Genomic DNA, 15,033 nt, shown 5'->3' with positions numbered 1-15,033 from the left:
TCACAGTCTCTCTTTCCGTCCCCTGGGCTCCAGGGGAACTGCAATTTCATCCACGGGTAGGTCGACCGGCATAGGAAGCAACTGAGGGTGAAGTGTCTGTTATCCGGCTCCCAATTCCTCACACGCCAAGCCATTCTCGGATACCAGCTGGGTGTCCTAGGATTCAACTCAGTTCTGGTACTATGCACCCAGAGTTAGCATCAGACCCCACGGGGTAAGGGCTCAGTCCCACAAGACCCCAACGGCAAGTCCAGGGGGCCACCTGTGCTTCTGACCGACCGGCTGCAGGTGGAAGGCTGCCACGACCTCTCTCCTTGGGCTTCATCTGCTAGAACGGCTCACAGAAGTCGGGAACGTTTACGCGCTAGATCACCGGTTTATTATAAGAGGAGCTAACTCAGGAACAGCCAGATGGGACCGATGCAGAGGGTGAGATTTGGGGAGGGGGCAGGGGACCCCAACACCCTCTCCAGGCTGCACTCTCCCCAAATCTCTACATGTTCACCGACACGGAAGCTCTCGGAACCCTGCCTTCTTGGGGTTTTATAGATGCTTCATTGCGTAGGTCTGATGAACTCACTGGCCATTGGGAAGTGAACTCAACCTCCAGCCCCCTCCGCTTCCCAAGGTCAGGGTGGGACTGACAGCTCCAACCCTCTAAGGGCTGGTTCCCCTGTAACCAGCCCCCGGCCACAGGTGACCCGGGGGCTTTCCAAGACACCTTTATGGCTCTCGACACTTAAGAAATTTCAAGGGTTTTAGGAACTCCGTGCCAGGAACTGAGAAGAAGACCAAATAAATATTTCTTAGGATAAATCACCGCATCACAATCTCAAATGTCACAAACAAGGGGCAGAGCGGGGAGAACTATACCGACCGATCAAGATGGATGAAGATGTCCGTTCCACAAATATCTAATGAAATCAAACAAAACTTCAACCAACCACCACACCTACGAAAGCCACCGTATATTAAGTGGATAAGTCATTTTTCCCTTTGCAGATCACACGCAGAAGTGATCCGTCATCAGCCTGCTTAAGAAGCAATACTTTTCAAATAAAGGCACCCATAACAAATAGAAATTATGGCTATAAAACAAACAAAAGTCCTGAGGGCCCTGATGCCACTTTCCTTCTCCAAATCACGAAAATCAAATACAGTATCGAAAGGAAGAAAAGAAATTTCTCCGATACATCTTTGCTTCAAAGCTCCACCAGTTAAGAGGTTTCTTGTATGGACAGAAGTTGTGAAGAGCTGGGTATTATTAACGATCGGAAGTAAACGAATATTCAAACACTTCCTGACATCACGATTCCAAAAACAGTAACAGTCATCGCTTGGTGCTTGTGGCTGACAGGAGGCAGTCCACGTGACCACAGAGGAATGAAACTCTTGAGTTTAGAAAATCAGAAGCGGGATAAACTGCAGGAGCTTATCTGTTCATCCAGTCATTCTCATCAACTGCAGGACCGAGTCTATAAAAAAAGTAAAAGTTCGAGGGCCAAAAGCAAGGTTTATCACGTCGCTACGAGAAAAGCACGCACGTAGTGGATCTCAAAGGCGTGGGACCCACGGTTAGCATCACCAAGCAACATCTCCAGTAACTCACGATCACCCGTCTTTATTGACCTCACCACCCACTGGTTTTCTCTTTGTTTAGTGGATACATCTGGACAAGGACCCACTTCGGGGACGTCCCTGGTGGTCCAGTGGTTGACACTTCGCCTTGCAGTGCAGGGGGTGCGGGTTCGAGCCCTGGTCGGGGAAACTAAGGTCCCACATGCCTCGCAGCCGAAACACCAAAACACATAAAGCAGAAGCAATATTGTCACAAATTCAATAAAGACTTAAAAAATGGTCCACGTAAAAAAAAAAAAGAAATCTTAAAAAAAAAAAAACAAAGGACCCACTTCATGCCTGGCAATGTCCTATCTTGGACACACTGGAAAGGGCACCTCCCGTTTGGCCCGTCCTGAGCCTTGTGGGAAGCAGGGGAACCAGCTCTAAACACCGAACACAGAAGGGGGGTGTGTGTCCCAGCAAGATGGGAAGGGTTGGCCAGGTGTATCTGTGGTCGAAGGAGGCTGGGGACAGACACACAGGGAAGTTGGAAACTGAGGCACCAGTCAAACCCTAGAGCTGTGGACGCACCGTAGGGAGTCTGCATTTTGTTGAGGGCAGGAAGGAAAGTCATTGACGGGACTGGAAAACAAAGGGTGACAGTTGGGTTTTCATGTCAGAAAGAAGCCCCAGTCTCCAATCAAGAGTGGATGAGCCCTGGGGAGGTGACTGAGAAGAAAGAGAGGGGACCCAGATGGACAAAGGTGGATGGACTTTGGAGATGTGACTTACAAGAGGAAAGGGCAGGTCTGGAAAAGATGAAAACTCTAACTCGAAAAGATCCATGCACCCCTGTATGCACAGCAGCAGTAGTCACTACAGCCAAGACATGGAAGCAACAGAAGTGTCCATCGACAGGGGACTGGATAAAGAAGACGTGGTACGTGTATACACGGTGGAATACCACTGAGCCATGAAAAAGAATGAAACAGTGCCGCTTCCAGCGGCATGGATGGACCTGGAGATGATCATGCTACGTGAGGTCAGTCAGACAGAGAAAGACAAACGTTATACAGTATCACTCCTATGTGAAATCTAAAAAGTAACAGAAATGCATCTACGTACAAAACAGAAACAGACTCACAGACACAGAAGCATGGATGGACCTAGAGATTATCATATCAAGTGAAGTAAGCCAGAAAGAGAAAGACAAATGCCATATGATGTCACTTAGATGAGGAATCTAAAATATGACACAAACGAACTTACTTACACAACAGAAATAGACTCACTGACACAGAAAACAAACTTATGGTTACCAAAGGGGAAGCGGGGGGGAGGGGTTAAAAACTAGGGGTTTGGGGTTAACATATACACACCACTATATATAAAATAACCAACAAGGACCTACTGTAGAGCACAGGGAACTGTACTCTATATCTTAGAATAATCTATAATGGGAAAGAATAGGAAAAGAGCTTCATATAAATACATAAAACTGAATCACTTTGCTGTACACATGAAACGAGCACAATATTGTAAATCAACTATAGTTCAAAGAATTAAAAAAAAAAAGGAAGAGGAAAGGGCACAAGCCCTGGTTAGGGTGAACACAGCAGCAAAGAAAAGGAAATCAAAAACAGTGCCCGGGGGTCGGGGGGGGGGGACCCAGGAGCTGGAAGGGCCATTTGGGGGGAGTCCAAAGGAGGAACTGATTGGAGGTGTGGGGCAAAGAGGAAGGTCAAGGACTCCTTTCCAACATGAGGACCCTGAACTGCCTGCAGAGACATCTGGGCAGAAGGGACCAGGCGCCAGGTGGGTGGCTGAGTCTAGCCTGGAAGGAGCAGGTGTGAGTGAGAAGCTGAGCTTAGGAGTTTAGAGTGTCTAGTGTGCAGCAAGCGTGACTACAGTGCATGATTTTGGGAGCACGTGCACACATTCACACACGTCCGTCCCCTATACCACGTCCGCTCCCTGGCCCTCCCACCTCTACTTTGCATGGCCCATGGCCCAGCTTCTCTCCAAGGAAAAGCTAAGAGACCTCCCTCCCTTTCTGTACGCCCTCACCCCTGCCCGGCCTCCTGGAACGCATCCACCCAAAATGCCCAGGAGGGATCTCTATGAAGCAGAGTTAAAAACAGTGAGAGGCAAAACAAATGTGTATAATATGCTGTAAGGATGCCACACTCTGTGTGCGCGCGCATGCACAGAGCTCTTTAAGCACAGGGAAAAGGACAGAAGGCATCATACCAAACTGTCCACGTGGTGACCTGGTGATGATGGAGGGACAAAGGAAGAAAGAAAAGGGAACGAGGCAAGCTGAGGAAAAAAAATAAAAAAGAAAGAAAAGCAGAGAAGAGAAGGGAAAATGCTTAAGCACTCTCCACGGGCAGGAAAGAGAACGAGATGTCGAAAATGCACTCAAGGAGTTGAAGCTGGGACTGAGACGCCTGTACACCTGCGTTCACAGCAGCATTACAACAGCCAAGAGGTGGAGGCAACCCAAGTGTCCATGGATGCATGATGGATATAAACAAACGTGTTCCAGTCACACCGTGGAATATTACTCAGCCATGAAAAAGGAAGGACATTGTGATACAGGCTACAATGTGGATGTGCCTTGAGAACATGATGCTTGGCGAGAGAAGCCAGACCCAAAAGGACACACAGTGTGGGATTCCACTCAGAGGCGGTCCCTAGGGTTGTCACACTGATCAGAAAGTAGATGGTGGGCCTGGGGGAGGGGGAGGGGGAGGGGGACGCAGTGTCTCATGGGCACCATGAGTTCCAACTCTGCAAGATGAAAAGGTTCTAGAGATGATGGTTGGGATGGCTGCACGATGTGGACGGACTTAATGTCACTGAATTATACTTAGAAATGGTCAAGATGGCAGACGAATGGATAAAGAAGATGTGGCACATGTATACAATGTAATATTACTCGGCCATAAAAAGAAACCAAGTTAAGTTATTTGTAGTGAGGTGGATGGACCTAGAATCTGTCATACAGAGTGAAGTAAGTCAGAAAGAGAAAAACAAATACCGTATGATCACACATATATATGGAATCTAAAAAAAAAAAAAAGGTTCTGAAGAACCTAGGGGCAGGACAGGAATAAAGATGCAGACGTAGCGAATGGACTTGAGGACACGGGGAGGGGGAAGGGTAAGCTGGGATGAAGTGAGACAGTGGCAAGGACATATATACACTACCAAACGTAAGGTAGATAGCTAGTAGGAAGCAGCCGCATAGCACAGGGAGGTCAGCTCGGTGCCTTGTGACCACCTAGAGGGGTGGGATAGGGAGGTTGGGAGGGAGAGACGCAAGAGGGAGGAGATGTGGGGATATATGTATATGTATAGCTGGTTCACTTTGTTATAAAGCAGAAACTAACACACCACTGTAAAGCAATTATACTCCAATAAAAAAAAAAAGTCAAGATGGTAAATTTTATGTGAGGTACATTTTACCACGATTAAAAAATTAAAATTGAAAAAATGCATTGGAGAGAACATATTAATCAATGATTCCATAAACAGCAAAAAAAAAAAAGTGGCCGCCATTGACAATGAGTAGGAACGCACCGGCAGAGACGTCAGCTCTGAGCTCAAAGAAGCACTTTCCACATTTGATTATTGTCTTTTATTTGCAAAGTCTGCAGTGAGCGCCTCCCTTGTGGCATTTTAATTAACTTAAAAGTCAGCCTCATCTAGCTGGAGACACCTAACTTTAAAGTTGGTCACCATTTCTCCAGATGCTGCCGTAAAGCTGGACTCTGCCATCAAAAGGAAAAAATAGAAAGCCACTCACGTCACCCTTTCTTGAGCCCCATCGCCCGGCGCAATCTGAGGCTCTGTAACATCCCTTCCAGTTTCCGAACCGGCTCCATGGTAACCAGTGCCCCCCGCCCGCCCCGCCGAGGGGACCTGAACTTGTTTCGCCGTCCCCAGCCCAGGCTCCCCCTGTTGTGGTCCCCAGGGGTCCCAACGCTCGGTGGCTACATCTGATGCCTTCCCAAGGACGACTGTTCGCTCCCTCTCTCTCTTCCCAGATGGCTCCCTGGAAACTGCCCCACCTGGAACCCTGTCTCTCCCGTCCAACTTCCCAGGCGTGTGCCAGGCCAGTACACCGCTGTGGAAGGCGGGGACGGGGTGACCTCGTGCTCCGTCCTCGCACCCCAGTCCCCAGCTGAACGTACAGGTAAGCACACCCTCCGAGGTGCCCGGGCGCACCGTGTGTCCATCTAACCTCCCCAGAGGTGCCCTGGGGGCCCGTTCCCATCTCCTTCCCCAGCTCCTGGGTCACACACCAGCATCAATGCTGGAGCTCCCCGCCAAGTCCAGCCTTGCGTCCAAGGCGGACTCAGATCCCTCCCCATGTCCCAGCCTCCTGGCTGACGCGGTGGCCCCTGCACCAAGCATTCCCCCCACCTGTCAGCCAACAAACGCCTTCTCCTTCTGCGAGATTCTGCTGCAGCATCCTCAGGGGATTAGGATCTCCCGCCCCAAAGGGTGACGATTCCGTCCTTACCAGCCACGCTGGGATCTACCAGAGCCTCGTCGGGAACTTCACAGTTTCCCTCCATCAGGAGAATTCAAACCTCCCTTTTATAAGCATCCACCTTGCCAGAACCCCCAAAATTCAAAATGGACATTTCATTACGTTCGGACAGAGCACAGAACAAGGAATTGGGAAGTGGCCGTGTTCCTTCTGTCACAGCTGTCCCTGGCAGGCGATGGTGAAAGAGGAAGGAGAGCTATTTCTGGACTTTTGCTTCTGAAATTCAAGTGCAGAGGGGTCAAGGGAAGTCAGAACAGGGTGTTCCTTCCTCCTGAACTATCAGCAAGGCCAAGGAACAGTTTTACTAACTACCCGTCCCTGTGCCAATGGAGATGCCACCAGACCCAAGTCTGTGGGCAGGAAGAAAGACCCGTCCCTGTGCCAATGGAGGTGCACACCAGACCCAAGTCTGTGGGCAGGAAGAAAGACCTTTCCTTTAGGCTATGGGCTCGTCCTCTCCAGACTAAGACCCAAGTTCCTCTACGTGGAGATCCGAGCTGTCATTTCGCCAATAATGAGAAGGATGTGCCCCATGGGTGATGGACCTCTGAGTTCTTTCATACCCAGATCCGCAGGGGAAAGCCAATGAAACATGGCTGGCTAGCTGGGTCTTCTACTGCGCAATGAGTGACACGGCACTGGGACTGTTATTGGGTCCACAGGCTCATCACCAAGACTAAATGATGGAACTCCACGTGCAGGGGCTGGGACAGGAAAGTGAGAATGCACCCACACCCACCTAATCTCTGTGTGTGCCCCTATCACAGGCGTTATCAACCAACCATCCATCCATCATTCAACCCATCCATCCATCCGTCAACCTATTTAATCATTTGTCTACCATCTGTGTATCCATCCATCCATCCATCTACCCAAATATCTACCTATCTATTTATCTCACTATCTATTTCTATGTCGCCTGCCTATTCTTCCTTTCTTCCTTCCATCCATCCATCCACGCTTTCTTTCTTTCTTTCTTTCTTTCTTTCTTTCTTTCTATCTATCTATCTATCTATCTATCTATCTATCTATCTATCTATCTAGGCAGTGGTCTGTAATCAGGACTATTTCACTCCCTGGGACATTTTCTGTCAACGTCTAAAGACATTTTTTGCCATCACACCACGGAGGGAGTGTGCTCCTGGCATTGAGTGGGTAGACACCAGGGATGCTGCTAGACCTCCTCTACTACACAGAAGAGCCGCCACCACAAAGAATTTCCCGTCCCCAGTGTCAGTGGCGCCCAGGTGAGAACGCCTGTCCTGGATCCCACCAGCTCTAAGATGCCAGCGATTTCTATACGCACAAAGGGCAGGGAGCAGACCACAGGGTCCTGGTCTAGGGGCGGGACACAAGCCTTCCTCCCCGGGACACCCTGGCTGTAACACAATCCTTCTACACTGAGTTTGTCAGCTCTTCTAAAATTATCTCTACGCTGGCTGAACTGGCCTTCAGGATGGCTTTATCCCAGAACAGAATGCATTCTCTGATGTGGACGTAATGAACGTCCTGGCCGACTTTCAACAACGCAACCAGTAGCACTTCAAATACCGAACGCTAATAACACCGTGGGCGAACTTGCCGAATCGTTCAAGTGGAAGTTGAAACTTGAGTCTTCGTTCGGCGCGATACCCGGGATCATCGGTATTCCATGTGGCTTCACGTGAACGCAGGTAAGGCTCACTCAACACTTCTGGACAGTATGAAAGGCAGATGTTGGGAGAAGCAACTCATTTCCAAGAGAAACTGCACAGCTGGGGGGATTCGATAGCTGCTTCCCTCGTGGTCTCTTCCCACTAAATCCGGTGCCCCATCCAGTGGCCCTGGGCACCCTACTCCCCCCGTTCGCGGGGCTGGTCAGATACAGTGCTCTCCCCGTTACGTGTGGGGCACCTCTAGAGTCTGCTGACCCTGGATCAATTTAATCTCAGTTTTCAAACACTGCCGGGTCCCTCAAGTGATAATGCACAGAAAACTTCCAAAGGCTACAAATACTTTATAATAAGACCCCTGTGCACTGAAAGAGCTGCACTTAGCAAGTCACTAAGTAGTAGTGTCCACCCCAAAATCTATATGCTGAAGTCCTAACCCCCAGGACCTCAGCATGTGGCTGGATTTACAGATGGAGTCTTTAAAAAGGGGATGAACGTTAAATGAGGTCACTAGGCTGGGTCCTGATCCCGTAGGGCTGGGGTCCTTATAGGAAGACGAGGCCAGGACACAGACACGCAGAGGACAGCCTTGTGGACTAAAGGACCAGGAGAAGTTCCTGCCTGTTGGCCGGAGCACAGGTGGACCTGACATATAAAAGGACTACACTGACGTGTGCCTGCACCCAGTGAGCTGTATGGCAACAGGAATATCAAGGTAGCAAAGAGACTGTCAGATTACAGAGCTACCACAGTGCAGAGAGATCACACTCTTTAAAATTAGAGAAAACCCGATTTAGATAACCTGGGGTCAAATTCCATCCCACTGAAAGTAGGTCTTACAGCCTTTGTGATGGAAACAATTCAGGTACTTATCCAAAAGCACGGAACATCGGAACATCGGAATACAGAATCTGCGTCCCTCTGGATTCGGCAGTCTACCCTACCTGATGAGGAAACCTCCTGATTAGCTGTCCAGGAGTCAAGGAAGCAGAGTTGTCTGACTAAAGCTCTGTTTTTCACGGTCCTCCTTTTCCCTATTCCCTTTTAACGTCCCAAAAGCTCAAGGATTCTATCCTGGGGACTCCTCTGACATAGTTAGAAAGCATCTCCAGAGCCCATCACCTAGGCTGGTCCCCACTCCAGGAGACGAGGGGGTGTGTGTTACTTTGCTGGGGCTGCCGTAACAAAAGACCACAAACTGGGTGGCTTAAACAACAGAAATGCATCCTGTCATAGTTCTGGAGGGCAGAAGTGCAAGATCAGGGTGTTGGTGGTTCCTTCTAGAATCTCCAGGGAAGGATCCATCCTAGCTTCTTCTATAGCTTCTGGTGGTTGCCAGCAATCCCTGGGGCTCCTCGGCTTACGGCCGCATCACCCCCAATCTCCACCTCTGTCTTCACGTGGCCTTCTCCTCTCTGTGTGCCTTCTCCGATTGTTTACAAGGGCACCCATCACATCGGATGGAGAACCCACCTTACTCCTGTAGGACCTCGACCTACATCTTGATTACACCTACAGAGACCCAACTTCCAAATAAGGTCACGTTCACGGGTACTGGGGGTCAGGACATCAACGTATCTTTTGCAGGGGTTGGGGGGGACACGACACACAATTCAACCCACAACAAGGTGGAGTTCCCAGAATGGAAGCCATCCCCCAAGGTTCCCTATAGCATCACCCTAATGTTTCCAGGGGGGGCGTGCCTGATCCCAGAAAATATGCGTTGAGGTGACCTCAGCAACCCCGCCAGCCGCTGGGCGGCATGCCCACCACCCACGCACTGCCCTGGAAAGCACTCCTCCCACTGGCTTCTTCCCTCTTCTCCAAACTTGTGTCTTCTCGACACCAATGTCTCAGACTTTTCGTTTTCACCATCAATTCCACCTGCTTCTCTTCCGTGTTCTCCTAATTTCACTGCAGACACATAACAGATCACGCCACTTGGTTTCCAGAGCAAACCGGAACCCAGCGGCCAGGTGCCCCGTCTTCCTGGGAAAACTCAGCCACAAAGCACCCTCGGGGACACACCCTGGGGTCCTGGCTTGAGACTTCCTGTATTTGGTAAAAGCCCAAGACCATTCTCCTAAATCACGTGAGAATGACTTGGCAACAGATAAAGGAGTCCACAGCTCCTTTACAAAACGTGTACTGAAAACCCTAGCCAACTGAAGTCGTTATCCAGAATCACTATTTCAGTTTCTAGAAGAGACACCAGAAGTAGAAGCTTTTCTTTTCTTCTTTCCAGAAGAAGATCTACACGCATGAGATTTTCTACCCATCTTCCCACCACCTCCCAGCGAAGAGGAGACTCAGACCTGAACAGGGAGGGGTGGTGGCTCTGCTGCACCGGCTACTTCTTTCTTTGTTTCGATTTTAATGACTCAACAGCATGAGACTCTACTGACCCGTCCACACTGGCCCAACACGGCCACTGGGCTTCATAAAAGGAAAGTAAGACAAGAAGACAGCTGCTCCCCTTCTGTCACCCGTCAAACATGCCGCCCGTCCGTGCTCCGAGTGACACGCTGTTTCGGGCCCTGGGGACATTGCTCCGGTGGCTGTGAGCTGACAGGTGTTATCTCCCTGCACTGGGGCACATGCAAGATGCTCCAAGAGCAGGGTGCAGGTGCCTGTCTCTGTGTACAGGCAGGTGTATTGCAGAAGAAAGGCAGGTGAGGGTGAGGTGGGAGAGGCAGGGGGTGGGGAGAGGCAGATGAAGGAGGCACCACAGGGGGGGCGGGTGGCCCTGCGGTGACAACATGGATGGCACCTCCCACCTTCTACTGCAGGTCACTTTCCTGGGATGGAGGCAAGAGCGTCTGAAAAGAGCCAGAGGCAGAGCCAGAGACCGGGATGAGCCGTTTCTAGGCCACTGAGCCCCTGGGGTCATTCCCTGAGGATGTGTCAGCAGAGACGCAGGTCATCAGAGGGCCGTGCGGGTGAAGGGATCACTATGGCTGTAGTTAAAGCAAAGAACGCCTTGAAAGAGGCAAGTCTGGGAGGCCAAGAACAGTTGGGCACTCAGGCCAGAGAGGGGGGCCCACACCAGGCTGGGCTGGGAGGGGTCGGGGGCTGCGAATGGGCGTGAGGAAGGCGGCGGAAGGGGTGGGAAGCGGTGCCCGGCCCCCGGGGATGGGGACGGAGAGCCCTCTGTGGACGCCCACACCTGAGGCCCCTGAGTGGGAAACGGCCTTACCCTCCGCCAGCAAAGAGCGTGGCAGAAAGAGGGATCCATTTGGTCCACATTGGGCACCTTCAACTGGAAGGTTCTATGAGGCATCGACATGGGGCCACTGAACGGCCAGCTAGAAACCCAAGAAACGACGTGAGTGAGCAGAGGTGAGCAGGTGACTGAGGTCCCAGGAAGACCGACTGGACAGGCTGTCCAGGGGGCTGGGGGTGGGAGGAGGGGACAGAGCCTCTGGCGGGCCCCAGGTGGCCCTGTGGACACGCGGCTGGTGCAGGGGGGGCGGCGCCAGGCGTGCCACCCTGCGCAGGCACTCGTGGGAACGGCGCCTTTCTCCGCGAGACCGGGAGCTGAGATGTCTCAGCAGAGGGTGACCCGCTGTGAGCATCATCCCACCTCCCGCAGGAAAATCCGCCTGGGGTCCGGGAGGGCGGGGACCCGGCGAAGGGGACTCACAGCTTGACCAGGAACGGGTGGCTGACTTCCTTCAGCACGGATTTCTCGTTGTGAACGTGCTGTTCCTGCTTCAGGCGGATGACGTCCGGGATACTCATCACCTTCAGGGCGAAGAAACGTGTGCTCTGCTTCTCGCGGACCAGCTGCACGCGACCGAACGTCCCCGTACCTGCAGTGGGGAGACGCGGTGTCAGCAGCCACGGCCCCCAGGACGGGAGACCGGCACCCCGACCTCAAGACAACCTGGAGGCTCTGACAACTCAGTACCGGGCGATACACCTGGTGCGAGGGCTGGGTGACAGGCACCTGTCTGGAACGGTCAACTGAATTGACACACACACAGGATCACTTGCCCCCGAATTGTTCTTTAATAGGGGCGACTGGCCATGCTTTCTGCAAATGAGTCGTCCCAGAGGAAACGCGCACACAAACACACACACAGGGAAAGGCAGAATGGTAAAGGATGCTAAATACGTCCCTTCGATGTGTCTTTTTCTTTAGGTTTTCTAAATCAAGACAAGACATAGAAAATAAACTTACGGTTACCGGAGGGGATAGCACGGGGTGGGGAGAGATAAATTAGGAGTTTGGGATTAGCAGATACACACTACTATATATAAAACAGGTGAACAACAAGGACCTACTGTAGAGCACAGGAAACTCTACTCAATATCTTATAATAACCTATAATAGGAAAGAATCTGAAAAAGAATAGATACGCATATGTATAACCGCATCACTCTGCTGTACGCCTGAAGCTAACACGACATTACGGATTAACTAGACTTCAATTTAAAAAATTGGATTAAAAAATAAAAAATCAGAAGATAACTCTTCTCATGAAAAACGTGTGAGTATCCCTGCCAGGTTCCTATTTATCCCACAAAGCGCTGTATGAGAGGCTAATAAACTCAAAACTCTAGGACATGTGTTGGTGGTTGCCACCGTCCTGTTGGCACAAGCTGCTTCCTTTAAGCCATGAATGCCAGCTAAACGCACTCAGTGTTTCTGTTAACACTTGCCAAGGGTTAGAACCAAGCGATGCAGATACTAACAGAGAGAAAAATTTAAAAAGTGCAACCACTGCAAACATGAAAGGAAATCAACAGTATAAATGTACAAGGAAATCAAACCCTCTTGTGTACCATAGGCTGTGACACTGTCAACCCAATGTCTCCTCCTCTGTGGTCTCCCACCAGCCCTTCTTCATCCTCTGAGCCTCACTGTGGGGTGGGGTCCAGCTGCTACCCCTCCCCCAGGCCGACAATCACTTAAGGCACCTCTGAGATTAAAGTTCCAAAGGCATTTTATCTACGGCCAGAGAAAAGGTAAAGTTGGGGGCACAAAAATGACATCTGTATGTGTGAGCCTCTGGAAGCTTATCCAAGATGGCTGTCCTTTCTGCCCCTGTTTATCGAAGAAATAACGCAGAGGAAGGGCTCTCCCAGGGGAAGGAGGTGTGGAAAATGGCCAACGAACTGGGGCTCCCTGGCTGGAAAAATGGCAATCAACATGATGAGAATGCAGGAAGAAAGGAATTCAAGGATGGCTCGAAGACGAAAAAAGACCTTCAACGCAACCATGCAGCCACCTTCTCCTCTTTCATAGAGCTGGGAACGCCATTATGGCACACGGTAACATGGAGAGGAAAACAAAGTTACACCTAAGCAACACACTTGGGGGAAGGGCCTTTTCTACAAATTGAAATTCTCAAGCTGCAAAATAAGTAAGTGCACCTACTGGCTTACACAGCTGGGGTGAGGGACATCGCCAAGTCACCTTGGCTTTTAAAGCAAGTTCCCAATCGTGAATATTTTATTATTGCGCAAGTAGAAAGTGATGTGCAAACGTGAAGGAAAGAAACTGTGCCAGAAGAAGCAAATGATGAACCCCGGTACGGGTTTTAAAAGTCCACCCTCGTGAAAAGATGATTCAGAAGTAAAAACAGAACTGCACCACAGTTATGCAGCGCTGACAAAGTTCTGCGCAAGCGGATCCACACAGAGAGGCAAGTACGGAAAGGGCTCCGAGGAGAGTGAATGGACACGGTTTAGGTGATCGCTTGGTAAAGGGCGCATGAAGGGGAACTGAGGACATTGGCATGGCTTCTAGTGCAAGTTTTGCCTTTGACTTGTTCTGTGAACCCAAGGCAAACAAATGAACCCGTCTGGACTCGTACTGTTTTCATCTCTCTGACAGAACAGGTAGATGACTATATCAGCGTTATCAACTGTCTCGCCACACGCTAAAATTCTAACGATGAAAAGAAAGACAACACGGCTATGACTCAACAGATTTTTTTTTTTACCTGTCTGCCTGCAACCTCTTTTAAGCTTTGCTCTGAGCTGTGTGTGCTGTAAACACTGAGAACTCAAAGCAGAGTGCCTGCAGTGCAGAGATGGGAGAACTCCCTCAGCACCACAGTCAGATTACAGGATGATATAGGGAAACCGTCTTGTTGACGGTAGATGAAGCCAGCATGCTGTAATTTTTAAGCTGACCGGCTTGAATGTGCTAAAGACCAAACCAACATTCAGTGGTGCTGGTATGAAGTTGTTATTGCAGTAGAAAGAAAAAGGACAAACATCTTTTCCTGCTCGGTGTTGGCAGGCTCTCCAATATACATCCCCAACTCTCCATATCTCCCGTTGGAAAGTAGCAAAGTCCCCCTTTTAGCTTTGCTGCAGGTAAGGACGGTTACATGACCCACCTCCGCCCAATAAGAGACGAAATGGAATATTACTCAGCGTAAAAATGAAGGAAAGCCTTGTCGATTATCTATTTTATATATACTAGTATGTGTATGTTAATCCCAGGTTCCTGACTGATTCCTCCCCCTCACGTTTCCCCTCTGGTAAACATAAGTTTGTTTTCGAAATCTGTGAGTCTGTTTCTGTTTTGTAAGTAAGTTCATTTATATCATTTTTAATTAGATGCCACAGATGAGTGACAGCATATGATCTTTGTCTAACGTACTTCACTTAGTGTGATAATCAACTATACTCCAATAAAATTAAAAAACGAAGGAAATCCTGCCACTTGGGACATCACGGATGAGCCCTGAGAGCATTAGGCTAAGTGAAGTAAGTCCAACAAAGAAAAACGCACACTGTATGATCTCATATATATGAGGAATCTAAAAAAGGGCAAACTCATAGAAACAGAGTCGACGGTGGTCGCCAGAGGTGAGGGGTGAGCGATCGGGGGAATGGATGAAGGGGGTTAAAGGGTAGAAGGTTACAGTTACAAAATAAATAAGTCCTGGGGATGTCAAGTAAGGCATGGTGACTACAGTTAGTAACTCTGTATTGTTTACTTGAAAGCCGCTAAGCGAGTAGATCTTAAAAGTTCTCAGCACGAGAAAAAAATGTGTAACTATGTGAGGTGATGGATGTTAACTAGATAGACTGTGGTGATCAGTTTGCAATATATACGAATATCCAGTCATTGTGTTGCACACCCAAAACTAATACAGCGTTATACATCAAACACATCTCAAAAAAACGGGGGGAAAAAAAAAACCCAAACCTATTTCTCAACTACACTCCAGTAAAAATTTAAAAAATAAATAAAGGGGTCACCTTGAACACAAGGTATCACTTTACTATGAGTAAAGT

At 49.5% G+C, this 15,033-nt stretch overlaps 1 protein-coding gene across 9 annotated transcripts in view; it reads right to left on the bottom strand.

Moving 5' to 3' along the window:
* PRKX (protein kinase cAMP-dependent X-linked catalytic subunit) overlaps positions 1 to 15,033 on the bottom strand; it is a 148,311-nt gene that overhangs the window by 104,189 nt on the left and 29,089 nt on the right. For all 9 annotated transcript variants that reach the window (XR_002642993.3, XM_089904844.1, XM_089904843.1 and 6 more), the window contains exon 2: positions 11,417 to 11,585. Coding sequence is in view for 8 of the 9 variants with exons in the window: in XM_089904844.1 (XP_089760970.1) it covers positions 11,417 to 11,585 (169 nt within the window). In the remaining variant the exon portion in view is untranslated. The remainder of the gene's footprint in view (positions 1 to 11,416; positions 11,586 to 15,033) is intronic.

Source organism: Delphinapterus leucas, chromosome X, assembly GCF_059928025.1.
Source record: "Delphinapterus leucas isolate spDelLeu-1000000601 "Yukka" chromosome X, BTC_Dleu_Yukka2, whole genome shotgun sequence".
Classification (NCBI taxonomy): domain Eukaryota; kingdom Metazoa; phylum Chordata; class Mammalia; order Artiodactyla; family Monodontidae; genus Delphinapterus; species Delphinapterus leucas.
Note: the sequence above shows the minus strand (reverse complement) of the source record. Positions and strands in the feature narration are given on the sequence as shown.